Source organism: Musca autumnalis, unplaced genomic scaffold, assembly GCF_047663935.1.
Source record: "Musca autumnalis isolate F117 unplaced genomic scaffold, ASM4766393v1 scaffold_4, whole genome shotgun sequence".
NCBI lineage: Eukaryota > Metazoa > Arthropoda > Insecta > Diptera > Muscidae > Musca > Musca autumnalis.
The window spans coordinates 93,143,926-93,166,476 of record NW_027411977.1 but is presented as its reverse complement, the minus strand read 5'-3'; the positions used below and the strand labels follow the sequence as shown (position 1 = coordinate 93,166,476).

The 22,551-nt window shown below is 37.1% G+C and overlaps 1 protein-coding gene and 1 long non-coding RNA gene across 19 annotated transcripts in view; one reads left to right on the top strand and one right to left on the bottom strand.

The window, feature by feature from the left end:
- zormin overlaps positions 1-22,551 on the bottom strand; it is a 361,202-nt gene that overhangs the window by 318,982 nt on the left and 19,669 nt on the right. For all 18 annotated transcript variants that reach the window (XM_073982044.1, XM_073982035.1, XM_073982040.1 and 15 more), the window contains one exon: positions 12,155-12,693. In XM_073982044.1, coding sequence (XP_073838145.1) covers positions 12,155-12,448 — 294 coding nt within the window. In that variant the 5' untranslated portion in view covers positions 12,449-12,693. The remainder of the gene's footprint in view (positions 1-12,154; positions 12,694-22,551) is intronic.
- The window catches only part of LOC141401689 (uncharacterized), a 116,012-nt gene that overhangs the window by 73,938 nt on the left and 19,523 nt on the right, over positions 1-22,551 (top strand). The window lies entirely within an intron of this gene.

Here is a 22,551-nt window from a genome sequence, read left to right as displayed (position 1 = left end):
AAAAAACATTGTTTTTATCCACCTAAACTTTGAATTTGCCTCGAAATGAGTTTTTCCCCTTTCCGATCCCTAAATATTATCCGACCATCACCAAAAGGCTTCTTCTTCCGATCAAAATTGCGACCTGTAGCGTGATTAAAAGGTTTAGATGGACAGACGGACGGACACACAGATCGACTCAGCTCGCCGAGACATTCATTTTGGTATGTGTATATAAGTATGGGTCTACGACCATTATTTCGATGCGTTACAAACTTTTTGGCCAAAACCAACTTATAATACCCTCCCCACATAGTGGTGTAGGGTATAACAAGTGAGCAAAGGATAAAGTCGTGACGGGCCGACTATGTAATACCCTACACCACTGCCCTATGCATAAACATTTCACTCGTAAACATTTCTTTTAGGGAGATACTAAAGTTTTCATCTATCTGGTTTTATACCAAACTAGCAAAGTGCCCGCTACTTCGTATGCGGAAAGGATATAAAAAACAAATAAACAGTATAAAATATGAAAATGGCGAACACTGAAAATTTTATTGCACTAATACCAATTTTAATCAATATTTATTGTTATTTTAGTACTGTTCGAATCCTCTTTAGTTCGATTTGAAAAAGATCAGCAGTATCTCACCCTTACATATTAACAGCGATACCAACTTTGCACACCAATACTCACCCTAAATCCAAAGAATACAGATTTCAGCACTGTCTCTACACCCAACAACAAATTGAGTGCCATTAAGTACTCTTCGTACCCATAAGTACGAATTTCCAAAACTACCTCAATCCTACTCTTCAACAATAATCTCAATTCCAAATTTCAGGATTCCAGATTCCAAATCCCAATTGTACGAAATGTAATACTTTTCGTTCTCATAAGTACGAATTTCCAAAACAACCACAATCCTACACTCCAACAAAAATCTCAATTCCACATTTCAGGATTCCAGTTTTATCCATTCACCCAAATCCCCATTGTACAAAATTTAGTACCATTTAGTACTTTTTGTACTCTAAGTACGAATTTCCAAAACTCCTTAGTTCTACACTGCAACAGTAATGTCAATTCCGAATTTGAGGATTCCAGCTCTATCCGTTCACCCAAATCCAATTTGTACTATATATAGTACCATTTAGCACTGTTCGTACACATAAGTAAAAATTTCCAAGAGTACCTCAATTCTATACTTCAACAATAATCTCAATTACGAATTCAGGATTCGTTCACTCAAATCACCATCGAACCAAATTTTGTACCATTTAGTACTTTGGTCACTTCATCAGCGACACTCAGTCTAAATTTGAGGAATCAAGCTCTATCCGTTCACCCAAATACAAATTGTACTAAATTTACTACCACTTAGTACTGTTCGTACACATAAGTACGAATTTCCAAAACTTCCTCAATCCTACACTCCACCAGTAGTCTCAACTTCAAATTTCCAGATTCCAACTCTATCTGTTCACCCAAATCGTAATTGTACCAAATTTAGTACCACTTAGTACTTTTCGTACCCATAAGTACGAATTTTCAAAACTATTTCCATTCTATTCTCTAACATCAGCCTTAATTCAAATTTCAGGATTCCAGCTCTATCCGTTCGCCTAAATCGTAATTGTTCCAAATTTAGTATCATTTAGTACTTTTCGTACCCATAAGTACGAATATTCAAAACTACTTTCGTTCTACTCTCCAAGAATAGCCTTAGTTCAAAATTTCAGGATTCCAGCTCCAACCGTTCGCCCAAATCGTAATTGTACCAAACTTAGTATCATTTAGTACTTTTCGTACCCATAAATACGAATTTTCAAAACTACTTCCGTTCCACTCTCTAATAGCAGCCTTAATTCAAATTTCAGGATTCCAGCTCTATCCGTTCGCCTAAATCGTAATTGTTCCAAATTTAGTATCATTTAGTACTTTTCGTATCCATAAGTACGAATTTTCAAAACTACTTTCATGCTACTCTCCAACAGTAGCCTTATTTCAAAATTTTAGGATTCCAGCTCTATCTATTCGCCCAAATCGTAATTGTACCAAATGCAGTACCATATAGTAATTTTCGTACCCATAAGTACGAATTTTCAAAACTACTTTCGTTCTACTCTCCAACAGTAGCCTAGGTCAAAATTTCAGGATTCCAACTATATCCGTTCAGCCTATATCCAAATTGTACCAAATTTTGTACCCTTTAGTACTTTTCGTACCCATATGTACGAATTTTCAAAACTACTTCCTTTCTACTCTCTAACATCAGGATTCCAACTCTATCCGTTCGCCTGAATCATAATTGCACCAATTTTAGTATCATTTATTACTTTTCGTACCCATAAGTACGAATTTTCAAAACTACTCCCATGCTACCCTCCAAGTGTAGCTTTAATTCAAAAATTTTAGGATTCCAGCTGTATCCGTTCAACCTATATCCAAATTGTACCAAATTTAGTACCATTTAGTACTTTTTGTACCCATAAGTACGAATTTTCAAACTACTTCCATTTTACTCTCGAACAGTAGCCTTAGTTCAAAATTTCAGGATTCCAACTCTATCCGTTCGCCCAAATCATAAGTGTACCAAATTTAGTACAATTTAGTACTTTTCGTGCCCATATGTACGAATTTTCAAAACTACTTCCATGCTACCATCCAACTGTAGCCTTAATTCAAACATTTCAGGATTCCAGCTCTATCCGTTCAACCTATATCCAAATTGTACCAAATTTAGTACCCTTTAGTACTTTTCGTACCCATAAGTACGAATGTTCAAAACTACTTCCATTTTACTCTCCAACTTAGTTCAGGATTCCAACTCTATCCGTTCGACCAAATCATAAGTGTACCAAATTTAGTACCATTTAGTACTTTTCGTACCCATATGTACGAATTTTCAAAACAACGTCCATTCTACCCTCTAACAGTAGCCTTAGTTCAAAATTTCAGGATTCCAGCTCCATCCGTTCGCCCACGTCGTAATTGTACCAAATGTAGTACAATTTAGTACTTTTCGTAACCATAAGTACGAATTTTCAAAACTACTTCCATGCTACCCTCCAACTGTAGCCTTAATTCAAAAATTTCAGGATTCCAGCTCTATCCGTTCAACCTTTATCCAAATTGTACCAAATTTAGTACCCTTTAGTACTTTTCGTACCCATAAGTACGAATGTTCAAAACTACTTCCATTTTACTCTCCAACAGTAACCTTAGTTCAAAATTTCAGGATTCCAACTCTATCCGTTCGCCCAAATCATAAGGGTACCAAATTTAGTACCATTTAGTACTTTTCGCACCCATAAGTACGAATTTTCAAAACTACGTCCATTCTACTCTCCAACAGTAGCCTTAATTCAAAATTTCAGGATTCCAGCTCTATCCGTTCAACCTTTATCCAAATTGTACCAAATTTAGTACCCTTTAGTACTTTTCGTACCCATAAGTACGAATGTTCAAAACTACTTCCATTTTACTCTGCAACAGTAACCTTAGTTCAAAATTTCAGGATTCCAACTCTATCCGTTCGCCCAAATCATAAGGGTACCAAATTTAGTACCATTTAGTACTTTTCGCACCCATAAGTACGAATTTTCAAAACTACGTCCATTCTACTCTCCAACAGTAGCCTTAATTCAAAATTTCAGGATTCCAGCTCTATCCGTTCGCACAAATCATAATTGTACCAACTTTAGTACCATTTAGTACTTTTCGTACACATGTGTACACTTTTCCTAAACCACCTCCTTATGTCAACCGTACCTTTTAACCTTGATTCTCACACCAAATTTCAACCTATAACCTTTATCCGTTCGCAAAGTACGAATTGGCACCAAATTTAGTACACTTTAGTACTTTTCGTACACTTATAGTTCGAATTTCTAAAAACCCTTTGGTACACCTTTCTAACTCTCCATCAGTGACCTTCATTCCAAATTTCAAAGTTCTAGCTTTACCGGTTCGCCAAATACAAACGGTACCATATTTAGTACCTTTTAGTACTTTTAGTACCCTTCCAGTTCGAATTTCCAAAAACCAAGCCTTATCTGTCACCTTCGGACCAAGAGTGACCCTCACCCAAAATTTCATGATTCTAGCTTCAGCCGTTTCGTCTGGGCGTTGATGAATCAATCAGTCAATCAGTCAGTCAGTGAATCAGTCACTCTACTCTTTTATTAATATAGATAACTTGTGGGGGGGAACTGTACCAAAATAATTAATATTTTATACTTGACTACTGTCTACATCTACTTGGTACTGATTAAAAGCTTTGCTGGTCTTCTTGATTAGCATTTAACATGTCTTTAATACACCAAATAGAAGCAGAGGTACGAGTATTTGTTATTAAAATAAAAATTTTAACATATTAAAATATTGATAGCTCCATTCCACGGTTGTATTAATTTAAAGCTCAGATGGTTTATTTTAATTATCAAGCTCACTCCTTTAAAACTGTGCAAAAGAAGCAGAAATATCTGACATGGAACTAAAATTCCATAAAATAAAAATTGGAATATCACAGCATCTTTTTTAACATCACAAGCATTTCAAGAAGTTTGGTAACCCAATTGGGACCATTTTAAAGCTAAGTCTCCATTGTTGATATGTATCAAATCCAAGCTGAGCTACTCGTCTCTACAATTTAAATAGAAAAATGGGAAAGTGGGATGTGCTCCTAACTATTTTGCATCATAATAAAGGTAATATTTTCATCTTCCATTTCCTTTTGGACTACTAAAAGCGAAAATATTGGCATATGAATAAAACGCTGAATGATACCCACATAAATAGTTTGCCCATTCCGACCCTGAATATTACATCAATAGGCTTCTTTCTCTGTGAGATCCCCATCAACCCCCATGAGAATCCCATCAAAATTCCGGCCTGTAGTGTGATTGCACAAAAATGGAAAATGGGATATATTATCGACAATTGCGATGTCTCCGTTATTTTGCTATAACTAAAATCGCAAAAATAATAACTTGGGCTTTATTTGCGACTGTTGTGATATCGTTGTTGGTTAACCATCTACGACAAACTATTTAGAAAGGTGATATTTTCTACTTTCATTGTAAGGTTTTGTTTTTGGTATACCCCTTATAGAAGCTGAGATATTTGCTTTGGAATAAAACGTTGACTTTTTCTCAAAATAAGTTTTTTGCCCATTCTATCCGACCAGTATTCTTCCCCTCCGGGACCTCCATCAACATCAAAAATTTGGTGGCGATCTGATCAATATTGCAATCTGTAGCGTGATTTAGAAGGACAGACGGGCGGATGGACGGACACACATAGCCAGATCGATTCAGCTCGTCGAGACATTAATTTTGGTATATATAAGTACCATAATTTCGATGCATTACAAACTTTTTGCCCAAAACCAACTTATAAAACCCATATAAAAATCATACATTAGAAACCTTATATTATCTTCATCTTTCAACATTCAGTTCTTCTTAATTTCACACAAGTAAAAAAGTATTTGCCGACAGAGAAATAACCTCAGCCTATGTGAATTGAAACTTTCATCTACGGACAGCTCGAATGTTTTTTAGGCTCGTTTCAGAATTTTATGGCCCTTTTTGGACATTTGAATTGCCGACAAAAATGTGGATTAAAGTTCAAAAGTTTGGCGGATGAGGTACTTGAAGGAATGGACCGACATAGTCCTGGATCTTATTTTGTCATATCTTTCGATAGATATCGCGCCCACTAGTCATTTTAGTGGGTCATCCTATAACTTTTGGACCAGTATGCCAGGAAGCATGGACTTGTCCCCAGAAAACATAATATCGCTGTAAACAGGGCCACAACGAACAGCATCGGTATACATTTCCAAAGGATATTCGAACAGGGCTGTTTTATCGGGCCGTTTTCTCAAGAAGTATGTCGTTGTATGGAGGCAGCGAGTGCAAGTTGCTTCAACAAAAATCAAACACATCCAACTTTTGAGTAAGGTTTTTCTAATTTCTGGTAGAAGAATAAAGAAAAATTGAAACTTGGCAGCACTTTATCTTTTATTCATTTGCCAGAAATGACACAAAACTTTACTCAAACGTTGGATGTGTTTTCAGCTTTAAAGTGAACTTATCCGAAATTTTGTGTGGGAGGTACCCGAAGGAGTGGACAAATATAGTCCATATTCGAACCTGCTCTAGATCAGTTAGATATGTTAGTTATCAGTTAGATATATTTAATCGATCACTCCCTTCAAGAGTTATTGTGCGCACAATTTTTCCGGGCATATTTGAACTTTTGTGGGGGAGGTACCTGAAGGAGTGGACCGATATGGCTTATCTTAAACTAAGTTTGGACAAAATATTACGAAGGCCAAATTTTGGATCGGTTTGGCAGATCCGTTTCAGAGTTATCTTCGCTCCAACCACTAAACACGGTGTCATAGGGGTTTTTTGCAACTTTCAGTCTATTTTCTCAAGAAGTATTTACTTGCCCCTGATAAAACTTGTATTGCCGTAATCGAGGCAGCAGCTACAAGGTGCTACAAAAAAAATCAAAGCGATTCGAGAGCAGGTCCTAAACTGAACTTTCCCCAAATTTTGTGTGGGAGGCAGAGATGGTCTGTATGACGATTTTTTAGGTTTTCGACGGTAAAAAAGTTGTAAACGTCGAAAACGTCATATACCGGTAGAAAACGTATAAAAAGTAGTAAACATCATAAGCCTCAAAAATGTATATTACCACCATATTTTTCACTTAATATTAATTCTGCAAGCCTGTCTTTGTAATAGAAGACCTTCAGTACTTTTTTTGAAAATAACAGCATATTTTTATTAATATTTTAATGTTTAAAATAACTGAAATAATTGAACAATAAATTGGATTACAAACTTAGCGCGCCATCTACAATATATTCCGAAAACTACCAGTAATTTACCTATGATTCAAAGAATTTGCGGGTGAAGTAATAAAAAAACATATGTATAATGTCCATATAATAAAAAAATATATATAAATGTACATTTTTGAGTGAAATTTTTTATGCCTGTTTTTAATAAACTAGGATTTCAAAAAAACAATAATAATAAAATGAGTTTTATTATTATAAACAAGTAAAAAAGTATCAGTCGGCTTAGCCGACAGAGATATACCCTCAGCCAGTTTAATTTGAAACACTTTATTCCAAAAAATACTTCATACGCACAAAAGTGTGGATTAGGATTAAAGTTCAAAAGGATTGCGGAGTAGTAGAGTTGGGTAATCTAGTTCCTAGTTCCTTGTACTAGTTCCAAAACGTATGAGTAACATCATGAAATGTAACGTGTGTTGTTAAGTATACGCAGTTTGTTCAAAGAAAAAATGTGGGCCATTGGAACTGCGAAGTGAACGAGATAGTTCCATATAGTTCCTTTGGCACAACTCTACGGAGTAGGTACTTAAAGGAATGGACCGACATAGTCCATTATGGAAGTGGATCTTATTTTGGGAGTCATATACATATTTTCGATAGATATCGCGCCCACTAGTCATTTCAGTTGGTCATCGTATAACCTTTGCGCCAGTATTCCAGGAAGCATGGACTTTTCCACGGAACACATAAAATCCCTAAGGAGAAAAAAATTTAGACAAAATATTGGGATATCCAATTTGGTTGCTCCGTTCAAGAGATATCGTTCATACCATTTTGGTGACATTCTTCAAATATGGGGGGAAAGCACCGGAAGTTGTGGGCCGGTATTACCCATCCTCGAGAGTTATGGTGCTCTCCAGCCACTACATATGGTGCCATAGGGGGTTTTACAACTTTCGGGCTGTTTTCTCAAGACCTATGTACTTGCCCCTGAAAAAAACTTTTACCGTCGTAATTGAGGCAGCGAATGCAAGTTGCTTCAACAAAAATCAAAGTGATTCGAGCGCAGGTCTTAAAGTGAACTTAACTGAAATTTTGTGTGGGAGGTACCCGAAGGAATCTACAAATATAGTCCATATTCAAACCTGATCTATATCTGGTAAATATATTAGGTTGTGTAAAGTATGAACCAAATCCGTCACTCCCATAAAGAGTTATAGTGCGCACAATATTTCCGAATATTTTTGAACTTTTGTGGGGGAGGTACCTGAAGGAGTGGTCCGATATGACTTATCTTCGAACTTTAACTTTGTTTGGACAAAATATTACGAAGACCCAATCGGCAGTTCCGTTCGAGAGTTATCGTGCGCTCCAACCACTACACACGGTGTCATAGGGGGTTTTCGCAACTTTCAGGCTATTTTCTCCGGAAGTATGGACTTGCCCCTGATGAAGCTTGTACAGTTGTATAGGGGGCAGTGAACACAAGTTGCTACAACAAAAATTAAAGCGATTCGAGAACAGGTCCTAAACTAAACTTTTCCGAAATTTTGTGTGGGAGGTACCCGAAGGAGTGGACCGATTGAGTCCATATTGGAACCCCATCTAAGTCTGGTAGAAATTTCACGATGTGCAAAGTGTGGACCAAATCGGTTACTCCCTTCAAGAGTTATCGTGCGCACAAATTTTCCGAACATTTTCGATCTTTTGTGGGGGAGGTGCTGGAAGGAGTGGACCGATATAACCCATCTTCGAACTTAAACTAAGTTTAGGCAAAATATCACGAAGTGCAAAATTTGGTTCGAATCGGTTAATCCGTTCGAGAGTTATCGTGCGCACCAGCCAGCCAGACAGACAGACAGACAGACAGACGGACATTGCTAAATCGACTCCAAATTGTCTGAAACACATTTCGTCCAAACGTACTTGGGGTCTAAAACCATTAGTTCTAGCCTAAAGGCTGAGGGTATAAAAACATCGATTTTTAGGTAATAAAATTCGTTTGTTTATTCTGTCAAAAACCTTGTTTGTTTGGCTAGGTTTACGACGTTTCCGACGTATGTAATATACGCCAGAACTGTTTGTCAGATACGTCATAATTGGAGACAGACCATCTCTGGTGGGAGGTACCCGAAGGAGTGGACCGATAAAGTCCATATTGGAACCTTACCTATGACTGATAGAAATTTCAAGAGTTATCTTTCGCACAATTTTGAAGGAGTGGACCGATATGGCCCATCTTCGAACTTAAACTAAGTTTGGACAAAATATTAGTAAGGCAAAATGTTGGACCAAATCGGTTCATCCGTTCGAGAGTTATACCAGCCAGCCAGACAGACGGACGGACATTGATAAGTCGACTCCAAATTGTCTGAAACAGATTTCGTCCAAACATACTTACATATTTTAAGAAACCCATCGGTGAAGCGGGCTAAAACAGTTTATTTTATCGAAATGAGTATAAAATTTCTGCTATAGTACAACAGCTCGCGAGTTACATTACCCCATACGCAGTTTCAACATAATCACATTTTCTCAAAAAATGCTGATATATTCTTAAAAGAAGTGAATTATTTGTTATATATAAATAAAATGTGCACAAATGTTTACCTTTTTCCTACACTTTGGCCTATATAGGCTAATGTGTTAGTTTTTCCTTACATGTTCATTAGAAAGGGCATTCGTTCGGATACATTCGAACATATCAATACAGTTTCTGCCAAATCTTACATTGAAAAATAGCAATCTTAGAAAGTTTTTGTCGGTTTTCCTTTTTTGCACGAGTATATTCTGGACGGAATTCTTCCGCATGAGCAAATCTTTAAGCTTACAAAATATGTGAACATGATGTGGCAATACAAATCGTAAGGACTACATGCAATAAAAACTATAAGCAATTCACGACCAATTTTCAAACTGGATGTAACCCAACATTTTAGTGTGCTTAGCCTTAAAAGGAGACCCCCAGTTGTAAAGTTCAATAAAAGCCGTTTTTCACGATTTTTTTTTCGAGAAAACTACATAACTTTTTGGCAGATTTTTTCTTCATCTGAAAGAGAAAAATATTACGAAGTTTTGAGGCCGTCTACGAAACTCTGTTTTTATTAAAGCATCTTGCGGTGCCTACTTTGTCTCGAAAACTAATAAACCAATTGTCATATATTTTTGTGGCCGATTTCCAGAAAAACAAAGTTTATATGCTCCATACAAAATAAAATAAATTGTTCCCATCCAACGCTAATACTGACTTAAAAATTTGACCACATATTCTATGCTATTTATACTTTCTACTTTTTTCTGAAATTTATAAATAGAGATCACTCCTTAAACTTAAATTCAGCGCCCACATTTTGAACTTTGGTGTGGAGTGGATAATTTTATTGAAATATTTGAGATATACTCGTATTGTGTACACCACTCAGCACGTAGGCGGATGGATGTTTTTTGGAACTGAAAAATTAGCAAACGATGAGATTTCGTGCATTAAAATATTCTACAAAAATGTTGCTAGAGTCCAGCAAAATTTCTCGACTCCGACTCCGAAACTATGGTCTTAAGACACCACTTGTAGAGACTCAGGAAATGTTGCCAACATTACTGACGGCTAAGTTTTGAATTAGAAAGTATAAAAGGCATAACAACTTGCCATTAGAAAACAAAACGACGGCCCAGCAACGGGGACCCGGGTCTGTTAGTTATTATATATATTTTTAAAATGTAAACAAGAAATCAAGATCGAAAACCCCTCTGCATAGTTTATCTAGAACATAATGTCCTCTTGTATGTATTTTCTAAGGTGAGTAAATGACTGTTAATTTTTCGTATCTTTTTAATAAAATAAATCAACAATGACAAATGATCCCTGTCATCGTTTATGACAATAGTTCTCTTTGTAAGCTATTGAACTTTAAAGTTCTGTTATTTTATTAAAACGCCTTACCACTTAATAATGACTCAAGACATTTCTTGTTTTAATCTTTAAGCAGGGCATGACCACACTTTAAATCTCTTCCTCTTTGCTGTTAAAAGACATTTTGTACTACAACAGCTAAAATCAAAACAATAAAGAAAAACAAGAGAAAAATAAACAAAAGCCGCTTAAAATGCCAAATGAAAAATGATGAAATGTTACAGACGTCACAACGCAGCCAACATAAGCGTAGGTTTTGTTTGTCTGCAATGTGGGCAACATTGGGCCCTTGATCTTGAGAGATAATTGTCAAGAGTTTTCTGTGTCACTAGAACTAAAAGAAATTCCGAGAGATTTCTTTATTCTTTGCGGTGTTATCAGTGATCGTGAAAAGGTGTAATAAAAAGGGGTAGTTATACAATTATTTTAATATTTCGTATGTGAGGAAATACTATTATTTATGAGATTCTATTACTTTGGAGTTAAATGCAAAGTCTTTTTACTACTATAAACGGTGGCTATAATATATGTATTTAAAACACTGTACAACTAAATACTACTTTTTTAAAATTACAAGAAACCCTGCACAGATTATGACAGAGGGCCGAAAAAAGAAGACACGTATATCGGCATTTTGAAAGTTTACGTCGCCAAACACCCTAAATGCGTAGGGGAAGTTCCTCCTATTTGTAAATTTTTGGTAATTGTTCTGCCAACAATGAGCGGAATCTTTTAGTTGCAAAATCTAACCCTCAATCGAGTCATTAAAGAGGACTTTTTGGTGCCTTTTCAAAAAAAAAAAAAAAAATATGAGAGATTTATATATTTTCTACTGTGTTATCAGTGATCGGGAAAAGGTGTAAAAAAGGGTAGTTATAAAATTATTTTATAATTTCGTATATGAGGAAATACTACCATTTATATTCTAATAATTTGGAGTTAAATGCAAAGTATTTTTATTACTATAAAGGGTGGCTATAAACAATTTATAGTCAAACCCCTCCATTCCAATATGCCTTTTAGTTCCAAATTTTGGATTGAGTAGGATTGAATATCCCACCTTGTCTCCCTTATATTAACTTGTCTTCTTATATTGAACAAGAATTTTCAACGTACTAAGAAATAAGACAGTGTTGGGCACAACATTTCAAAAATATATGTATATACCATTAATTCTTCCTCAAATACTTATTAATGACATGAACTACACATATCAATGGTCACATTGTGTGGCAAGAAGGGAATCTAATTTTTGTAAATGCAGTGTTGCAACCGGATGCAAACCATAAAAAACATCAACTTGACTTGTCATTAATCATCACACAATACAATAAACAAACTAAGATGTTGCAATTTGCCAAGATCAAGACTTTTTCCATTTCTTGCTAGACTATAATTCATCATAATAATACAGTTATAATATCGAAATCATATAACTTACTTGCAATAGAGCTATGACCAATTGTATGGGACCACAGCGTACGACAACGGTACCAATTGTTGTTGCACGTAATCCTTGCATCGATGATGATGTTCCACTGCCAATGCTGTCGTTCTGTGATATTTGTGGCATTAATTGATTGCCAGCTACACTACCACCTCCTCCACCTTGGCCACTTGGTGTGGGTGATGGTGCCGTAGATGATGGTGGATAATGCCGTGATGGAGTCTGTGATATATTCGAGCCGGAATACAAGGATGACATTGATGAATCCAATGTCCGATGACGTTCCATTGTGGTTGACTACTTTGTTCTGTTATTCGTTTTCTTTATTTTTTGTTTGTTATTTACAATTCGCGTGCGTAGGTGCTTTGTTTTGTTTTGCTGATTATTTTGCAGTGATTGATTGAATGAAAACCTTGTGTTCCTTATTTTTTTGAAAATAGTTCGTTTTTGGTGCAGTTCGTATTTTATTTTATGTGAACATCTAATTTCTTTTTGATTATTTCATTTTATGCAGCCAATTTATATACATTTTTCTAAATTTTAAAAATAAATGAAGAATTTAGGGATTTACAAAACATAAAATTTTAACTGAGGCTAAACATTTCAAAATAGTCCTGAATATCAATCCAATAAAATGAGCATTTTATGCATTAAACCATCTTATGAAGGGTATATTAAGTGTTTCGTTAGTTTACAACTTGTAGAAATTATCATTTCAGAAGCAATAAAGTATATATTAATGATCAACGTGAAATTCTACAACCACCTGCTGTAAAAATTTCAAACGATCCGTGAACTGATCTTGAAGTGCAAAATTTACGAAAAATTTTGCTCCGAAATACCCAAAGGAGTAGACTGATATACACCGATCCACATTCGAACCTAATCTGTCTCGAAGAAATATTACTATATGTAGGATTTGGATTAAATAGGTTACTCGTTTCACTTTTATCTTTTATGGGGGAGATACTCGAAGGAGTGGACCGATATGACACATCTTCGGATTTATTCGATGATTAGACAAAATTTTACGAGGCGCAAAGTTTGGACCAAATCGGTTGTTATGTTTGAGAGTTGTCGGTGGCATTGGTCGATCATTGGTAAACTGTTTCCAACGAGCATCAATTAAAGGCAGTGATGGCCATAGAAATACAACCAAAACGAAAGCATATGTGAATGTATGAGTGAAAAAGCAACAACCAAACTACGTTTTTTGTTTATTTTTGTTTACGCACAGTGTACCTGAGGGAGAAAAGCAAATGCAAAGTCAACTCAGTGGGATCGCTGAGTATACTGTCTTTGTAAAGAAGAGCATCCCTGCTTAAAGATCAAGAATTGACTGCTTTCATATCTCAATGAATGGAACCGAGTCCGAACGGGGTTTCTAACAACACCACTTGTAGAGAAATGCAAGCAAACATTACGCTGAGTGGTTTGTGAGAAACTTTTATGCTATCTGGGAATCGAAGAATGCAAAGCGGACATGCTAAACATTGCATCGCCGTGGTACCCGCATTTGAAAAAAAATGCGAAAGTGCCTGCTTTGTTCCACCAATTATCATTCGATATTGCATGAAAACTTGGCGGCAAAAATTGAGTGTTTCTCGTTTGATCCCGTGTTTATCAGTGCAAGAAATTTCGAAAAAATACGATCGCGGTGCTTCGAAAGACGTTTTAAAGATGGATCCAGGTGACGAATCATGGAACTATGCGTACGAACCGAAAATAGCAGCAATCGCCAGAAGATGCTACAAAAGCGTTCAAAAACCATGTTTTGGAGGTGTCACAATCAAGCCAATGTAAACAACCCAACACATGGTCATACGTCAAACTGACCTGAATACGCTTAGGCTAACAACTGTCAAATTTTCCAAGAAAAAAATCAAATGACACCTGGTGACACTGCGAGTTACATAGGCCAGAAGGTTTTCGAGTGACCCTCGTATGCGGCCCATAATCTGTTGGCATACAGGACAGATTTGTAATAGTATTAGCAAATTTCTAAGTATTTGTTAATGCACGTGTGAATATTGCAAGCAGGATAGACATCAACATGATTTTGAAAATTAAACTCTTTCAATCCGATGAATTTTGTTCATTTTCCAAACAAAAAACAGTTTTTGAAAACAACAACTATTATTTGTGAGGAATATAAAAAAATTGGAAAACTTCAAATTGGCTGAAGCACTCTTAATCATTAACGATTATTGTTGATAACAGCAACTTGAGGTAAAGGATCGCACTATTGGTAAGCCTTTGACAAACTCTTCTTACCTCATCCTAGACAATTTCGATTCACTTTGGGACCAATCCATCTCTTGACATTGTATACACAAACTATTGCCCCATATTGTCATTTAAGACCCTAAGCATTTATGCTATCGAGGGTATATACTCCTACACTTTCATACGGGCAAAATGTGCCTCATCGAAATAATGGTTTTAGACCCCATGTATGTTTGGACGAAATCCGTTTCAGACAATTTGGAGTTAATTTCGTCATGTCCGTCCGTCTGTCTGGCTGAAACGCCCGATAACTCTCGAACGGATCAACCGATTCGGTCCAAAATTTAACTTTCGTAATATTTTGTCAAAGCTTTGTTTAAGTTCGAAGATGGGAAAATGTTGGGATAAATTGTGCGCACGATAACTCTTGAAGAAGTAATCGATTTGTTCCATACATTCCACATCGTGAAATTTCTACCAGACATAGATGAGGTTCCAATATGGACTCTGTCGGTCGACTCCTTCGGGTACCTCCCACACAAAATTTCCGAAAAGTTCAGTTTAGGAACTGGTCTCGAACCGCTTTGACATTTGTTTGACGGTACAAGATTTATCAAGGGCAAGTTCATACTTCCTGAGAGGAAGTGCTTCGAGCACACAATAACTCTCGAACGGATAAGCCGATTTGGTCCAAAATTAGGTCATCGTAATATTTTGTCTAAACTTAGTTTATGTTCCGAGATCAACCATAACGGTTCACTCCTTCAGGTACCTAGAGGAAGTAACCGTTTAGTCCAAACTTTGCACATCGCAAAATTTCTACAATACTCGTACACAAAAAGGACTTATGGGTCCACTGCTTCGGGTAACACTCACACAAAATTTCGGAAAAAATGCAGTTTAATGTCTGCTCTTCGGGTGCCAACGTGGTGTACATACCCCGCCTTGCTCACAGAAGGTCGCGGGTTCGATTCCCCGGCTAGGCAACATCAAATTTTCAACGGTGGCAAAATACCCCTGAGTAATGTTGGCGACATTTCCTAAGTATTTCAGCCATGTAAAACTTCTCTACAAGTGGTGTCGTAGGACACGTCGTTCGGACTCGGCGATAAACTGTAGGTCCCATATTATTGAGCTAATGTGACTCGGGGTGCACTCATTGATATGAGAGAAGTCTCCCTTGTCCCGCGTGCTACAATTATAATGTCTGCTCTTGAATCGATTTGATCTGTGTTGCAACAATTTGTATTCGCTGCCAACATTACGTCGTTAAAAGTTTTTCAGGGGCAAGTCCAAACTTCCTGAAAAAATAGCCCGAAAGCTGTAAAATCCCCTATGGTACCCACGGTGCTCTTGAACCAAATTTAAATGGAAGTTGCTTACACCTGCCCCCCTATTCTGTAACTTTTTAACAACTTTACTCATTGTTTATTTTACAACAATTTCATTTGTTTGTTTTGTAGTTGTTACAAAAACAAAAGAAATTTTAACAACTTTTGAATCGATAAAAGTTACAGAATTCCTATACAGGGATGTTTTTTCGGATTCTGAAACTACAATGTTTATCGATGAGAAAAATCAAATAACCAAGAAAATCGCCGGAGAGCTTTTTAAATAAATCGCGATTCAAATTGACATTTTTAAGGGGTTTTTAGGTTTTCACGATTTTGCTTGGAAACCGCAAGTCCTATCGAAAAGGGACTCAGCAATATTTTGTAGCTATGAAAATTCTCTACAAGATTGACTTTTATGATATCTTCGTAATTCTTACCGTTATTGAGATATAGAAGTTCAAATTAGGACAATGTATTGACTGTATCGCCCCCTTATATTACAATGTTATGCACAGTGCACCTTAACTAACTTTATATGAAAACCGCTTACACCAGGTAAGTTTTTGCGGATTCTGAAACAGCAATGTTTATAGATGAGAAAAATCAAAAACAAGAAAAAATCGCTGCATGGATTTTTTAATAAATCGCGATGAAAGTTCACATTTTTAGGTTTTCACGATTTTGCTTGGAAACCGCAAGTTCTATCGAAATGGGACTAAAGAAAATGTTGTAGCAGTGAAAACTCTGTACAAGATTGGCTAATAGATATTTTCCTAAGTTTTACAATTTTTGAGCTATAGAGGTTCAGATCAAACTTTAAGATTTTTTCCTTAGGTCTTCAGGATTTAGCTTGAAAACTGCAAATCCTTTCGAAATGGGACGAAAGAATATGTTGTAAAATTCTCTACAAGATTGGCTTTGGTAATTTTTCCTATGTTGTACCATTTTTGAGATATATACGAGGGCAGTTCGGAAACTTCTTTGCCTAGCACAAAAAGCGCGGTATAAACAGAAAAAAAGTTAAGTGTTTTGGAAACTTCCATCTCTGTTATGAACACATGTTAAATTTTGTTTCGATCTGGCAACTCCTTCATATAGAAACAGGTGTTCAAAAAAGACGCATCCGCAATTTTTTTTACAATGGAAAAATTAGAAATGCGTGCTGTCATTAAATATTTACATAAAAAAAGGTTTATCGGGACAAGAAATTCATAATGATATGGTGAATGTGTTAGGTGAAAGTGCTCCTTCATATGCAACAGTAAAAAACTAGGTTGCTGAATTTAAACGTGGTCGTACAAGCATTGAAGATGAACCACGTAGTGGACGTCCAAAAACAGCAACAACAACAGAAATTGTAGCCAAAGTGCATGATATGGTATTAAATGATCGACGAATAAAAGTGCGTGAAATTGCTAATATCATGGGAATCTCAAATGATCGAGTCCATTTAATTTTGCATGAAGAACTACAGATGAAAAAGCTTTCTGCAAGATGGGTGCCGCATTTGTTAACAGTCGATCAAAAACGCATAAGAATGAACATTTCTCAAGCTTGTTTGGATCGTTTTAAGCGAAATAAAATGGATTTTAAGCGTCGTTTCATAACTGTTGATGAGACATGGATCCACCACTATACTCCAGAGACAAAAGAACAATCCAAACAATGGACTGAAGCTGGAGGAAGTGCCCCAAAGAAGGCAAAAACAATTCAATCGGCTGGTAAGGTTATGGCAACGGTTTTTTGGGACTTCAAAGGTATTTTATCGATTGACTATCTGCAAAAGGGTAAAACAATAAATTCAGAGTACTATTACAACCTTTTGGATCAATTAAATGTACAAATTCGAGAAAAACGTCCTGGCTTACAACACAAAAAAAATAATTTTTCATCAAGCCAACGCACCAGCGCACAAGAGTGTTTTAACAATGGCTAAAATCAACGAATTAAAGTACGAGTTGCTTGACCACCCACCTTATTCTCCTGATTTAGCTCCCATTGACTTTTACTTGTTCCCAAATCTGAAAAAATTCCTTGCTGGCAAGCGTTTTACCTCAAATGAAGATGCAATTACAGTTGTAAACCACTATTTTGAAGACCTTGAGGAAAACTATTTTAATCAAGGGATAGAATTGCTAGAAAAGCGTTGGACTAAGTCTATTGAAGTTTCAGGAGATTATATTGAAAAATAAAAATATTTTTGAAAAACTAACTATTCTCTTTCATTGATAGGCTAAGAAGTTTCCGAACCGCCCTCGTATATACCCTCGTTAGCATAAATGCTAAATGCCCAAGGCTTGGCAATGATCATGATCATTATCAAGCTTTGGGCATATGTGGGTTGAGAGGTTATCCCTAGGTGTACAGGCAAAAAAAAAAAAAAAACACTTTTCATGAATTTTTTGCAAAGTACATTTTTAAGTACATATTTTTCACCTTCATGAACACATCTTAAGCTACTTCTGCATTTTTTTTTTTTTTTTTTTGAAAAATATTGCATAGTTTTGTGGTAAAGAGTTAACTGCGAAACATTTTTCTTAAAAGTGCTTTTCAAAATATCCATTTTTAAAAAATGGTGAGTTGTCAAAGCCTAAATTTCGAGCTATACCAAAACAGGGACCTAACGATTTGACGATTTTTAGTGAAGAAGTTTCGAGACCACTGAAACTTCAAATGTCAAATTACAACTAGTTGAATTTTTGGTGGAGAATTTTCGTGACCACAGAGAACCTCAAATGTCCAAATACAGCTAGATCGTTTAAAAATTGTAACTAAAACCCTTAAAATACCGAAAATCGGGAGGTACCGTTATATGGGAGTTAAACCAAAACATGGACCTATGTTGATGATTTTAAGTGAGGAAGTTTCGTGACCACAGTTAACGTCAAATGTCAAAATACATCTACATCGGTTAAAAATTGTAGCTAATACCCTTAAAATAACGAAAATCGGGATGTATTTATGCAAAATGTGCCTCATCGAAATAATGGTTTTAGACCGCAAGTATGTTTTGAGAAATCCGTTTCAGACAATTTAGAGTTAATTTAGTCATGTCCGTCCGTCTGTCTGGCTGGCTGAAACGCACGATAACTCTCGAACGGTCAGGAAATTCAGTCGGACAACAGTCGGGAAATTCAGTCTCCACAGCGAAACATCTGACAATGGTATGAGGCTGATAGACTTTGCAGCTGCAAAAAACATGGTAGTTAGCAGTACCAGATTTAATCGTCTCGATATTCATAAGGGCACCTGGCTGTCTCCAGATCAGAAAACAAGAAACCAAATTGATCATGTTGTGATAAATGGAAGACATTCATCGAGCGTGTTGGATGTACGAAATTGATTCGGACCACTACCTGGTTGCAGCAAAGGTACGCACCCGCTTAAACGTAGCAAACAAAGTACGAACAGACACAACACGAAAGTTAGACATCGGTAAGCTGCAATCACAACAGATAGCCACAGAATATTCCACTCGACTAGCCCAATTGCTTAATCAAAGCTCTCCTCATCCCGATAACATATCAGCGCAATGGCACAGCATTGCCCACTCCATGCAAACAGCCGCAAAATCCATACTTGGATACCAGAGACCTCCACCAAGGAATCCATGGTATGATCAGGAGTGTCGTGCTGCCACCGAAGAGAAAAATGCGGCATATAGGGCTACTTTACAATCCGTAGCAACGCGTAGCGCACGAGAGAGATACAGGAAGAAAAGAAGAGAGGAGAAACGTCTTTTCCGCAGGAAAACGAGAGAGATGGAAAAGCGGGAGTGTGAAAAAATCGAGATGTACAGGAGCCAGAATGAATGAATGAAAATTCTACCAAAGAGTCAAGCATCAAACTGATGGCTTTGGTACAGGCACATCCTCCTGTAGAGACCAGCAAGGTAATTTGGTAACTGATACAGATAGTGTACTCAGGATATGGAAAGAACATTTTTCAAAACTGTTGGTATCCAATAGCAGCGAAGACGACGAAGATACCACAGTCCCAATCCCAGAAGATGGTATTGAATGTATACCGCCCAGCCAAGATGAGGTAAAGACAGCAATGAATCGGCTGAAGAATAATAAGGCAGCAGGAGCCGATGGCTTACCAGCAGAGCTGTTCAAAACCGGAGGCGACACGCTGATAAGGTGTATTCATCAGCTAGTTAGCACCATCTGGCAGGAAGAACGAGTACCCAACGATTGGAACTTGAGTATCCTGTGCCTCGTCCACAAGAAGGGAGATAAGGTGTATTCATCAGCTAGTTAGCACCATCTAGCAGGAAGAACGAGTACCCGACGATTGGAACTTGAGTATCCTGTGCCCCGTCCACAAGAAGGGAGATATGTATGCTCTAACTATAGGGGCATAAGTCTGCTCCCTATTGCCTACAAGATCGTGTCAGGGATATTGTGCGAACGACTAAAGCCTATGGTCAACGAGATAATTGGACCATACCAATGCGGCTTTAGACCTGGGAAGTCCACCATTGACCAGATATTTACCCTACGGCAAATCCTGGAGAAGACCCAAGATATGCAGATCGACACCTACCACCTTTTTGTCGATTATAAAGCAGCCTTCGACAGCCCGCTGCGTTCAAAGGTATTCCAAGCAATGTCTGAATTTGGTATCCCCGCAAAGCTCATCCGGCTTTGTAAAATGACTTTAACTGACACGAGGTCCTCAGTTAAAATAGGAAAGAACCTCTCCGAAGTGTTTGGTACCAAAAGAGGTTTCAGACAAGGAGACAGCCTTTCGTGTGACCTCTTCAACATCCTGCTAGAAAAGGTTATACGAGAGGCAAACGTCAAAAGAAGTGGCACAATCTACACCAATAGTCACATGTTACTTGCTTATGCTGATGATATAGACATCATGGGCCGATCAGTAAAAGAAGTAACTGATACCTTTACAAAGGTCGAAGGAGAATCTGCTAAAGTGGGTCTGGCGGTAAACGGTGAGAAGAACAAGTTGATGGTGTCGACGCGCAATGTGTCCATTGAGCTCGGACCGACCGTGGAAGTAGGTTCCTATAATATTGAGGTAGACTGAAAAGACTTCGTCTACCTCGGCACCTCCGTAAACACAACAAACGACATCAGTTGTGAAATAAAAAGAAGAATTGTATTGGCCAACAGATGCTACTTTGGTTTAAGTAAGCCGTTTAAAAACAAAGCCACATCTCGTCAAACAAAAATACCGCTCTACAAAACACTGATACTACCCGTGCTGATGTATGGCTCCGAAGCCTGGGTACTTGCGCAAGCAGACATGGCAGTGCTTGGTGTGTTTGAGAGAAAAATTCTTCGAAAGATCTACGGACCAATCTGCGTTGACGGCGAATATAGACGTCGCATGAACCACGAGCTATATCTGCTATACAACGACATCAATATTGTTAAACGTATCGAGATGCAGCGATTGCGTTGGCTAGGCCATATCATAAGAATGAACGATGATGAACCCGCTAAAGAGGATACGGACCGCAGAATTGGCAGGCCACGCAGAATTGGCAGGCCACGCAGAATTGGCAGGCCAAGGAATAGATGGCGCAAACAAGTGGATGATGAGATGAAAAGGCGCGGTATTCCAGAGTGCTAAGCAACAAATAGAGAGAAATGGACATTTTTTCTTAGTTCGGCCTATGGAACAAATGTTCTGTAATGGGCCAGCTAAGTGAGTAAGTAAGAAGTTCAGATCAAACTTTAAGATTTTTTTCTTAGGTCTTCAGGATTTAGCTTGAAAACTGCAAATACTTTCGAATATGTTGTAGCTGTGAAAATTCTCAACAAGATTGGCTTTGGTAATTTTTTCCTAGGTTGTACCATTTTTGAGATATATAAGTTTAAGTTGGGAAATTGCAGTCATGACATTGTTTTATAAGGAGACGATACAGTCAATCCATTGTCCTTATTTCAACTTCTGTATCTCAATAATGGTAAAAGCTCCGAACATATCATAAAAGTCAATCTTGTAGAGAATTTTCGTAGCTACAACATTTTCTTTAGTCCTATTTCGATAGGACATGTGGTTTCCAAGCATAATCGTGAAAACCTAAAAACTTGAATAGCGATTTATTTAAAAAGCGCTCCAGCGATTTTTTTTCGGTTTTTTGATTTTTCTCATCTATGAACATTGTAGTTTCAGAATCCGCAAAAACATACCAGGTGTATGCACGTTCCATTTAAATTTGGTTCAAGAGCACCATGTGTAAAGGCTGTGGCTCTCGAACGGATCAGCCGATTCGGTCCAAAATTGGGCCTTAGTAATATTTTGTCTAAACTTAGTTTAACTTCGAAGGTGGGCACTATTTGTGCACATGATTCCTGACATAGTGGTCCAAAAGCTCTATGTTATACAGTGACCAACAGAAATGTCTGGTGCACACAATATGGACCGAAAGGAATGACTCCCAAAATAAGATCTACTTTCAAAATATACTATGTCGGGCCATTCCCTCAAGTACACCACCGCAACACTTTTGAGCTTCAAAGCAAATATATTTTTTTTGTCCGCAAGTTCATACTTTCAAAAAGGACCAGAAACTCTGGGCAGCCGGTATTAGATTCGATAATGTCAATAGATGAAGATATTGTTTAAATGCGCACAGGCTGAGATTATATCTCTGTCGGCAAAACCTACTGATACTTTTTTACTTGTTTTGGTTTGGTAAAACTGAGAAATTCCCCACAAGTGTACACTTAGAATTGGTCTGAATAAACTCTTTCCACGAAGAGGCTTGGATTTTAGATTTCAGTACAGGATATAAGATAATTTCGAAATTATATAGCCTCAGATTAATATTTGAAGAATCTATTTTTTGTTATTTAAACC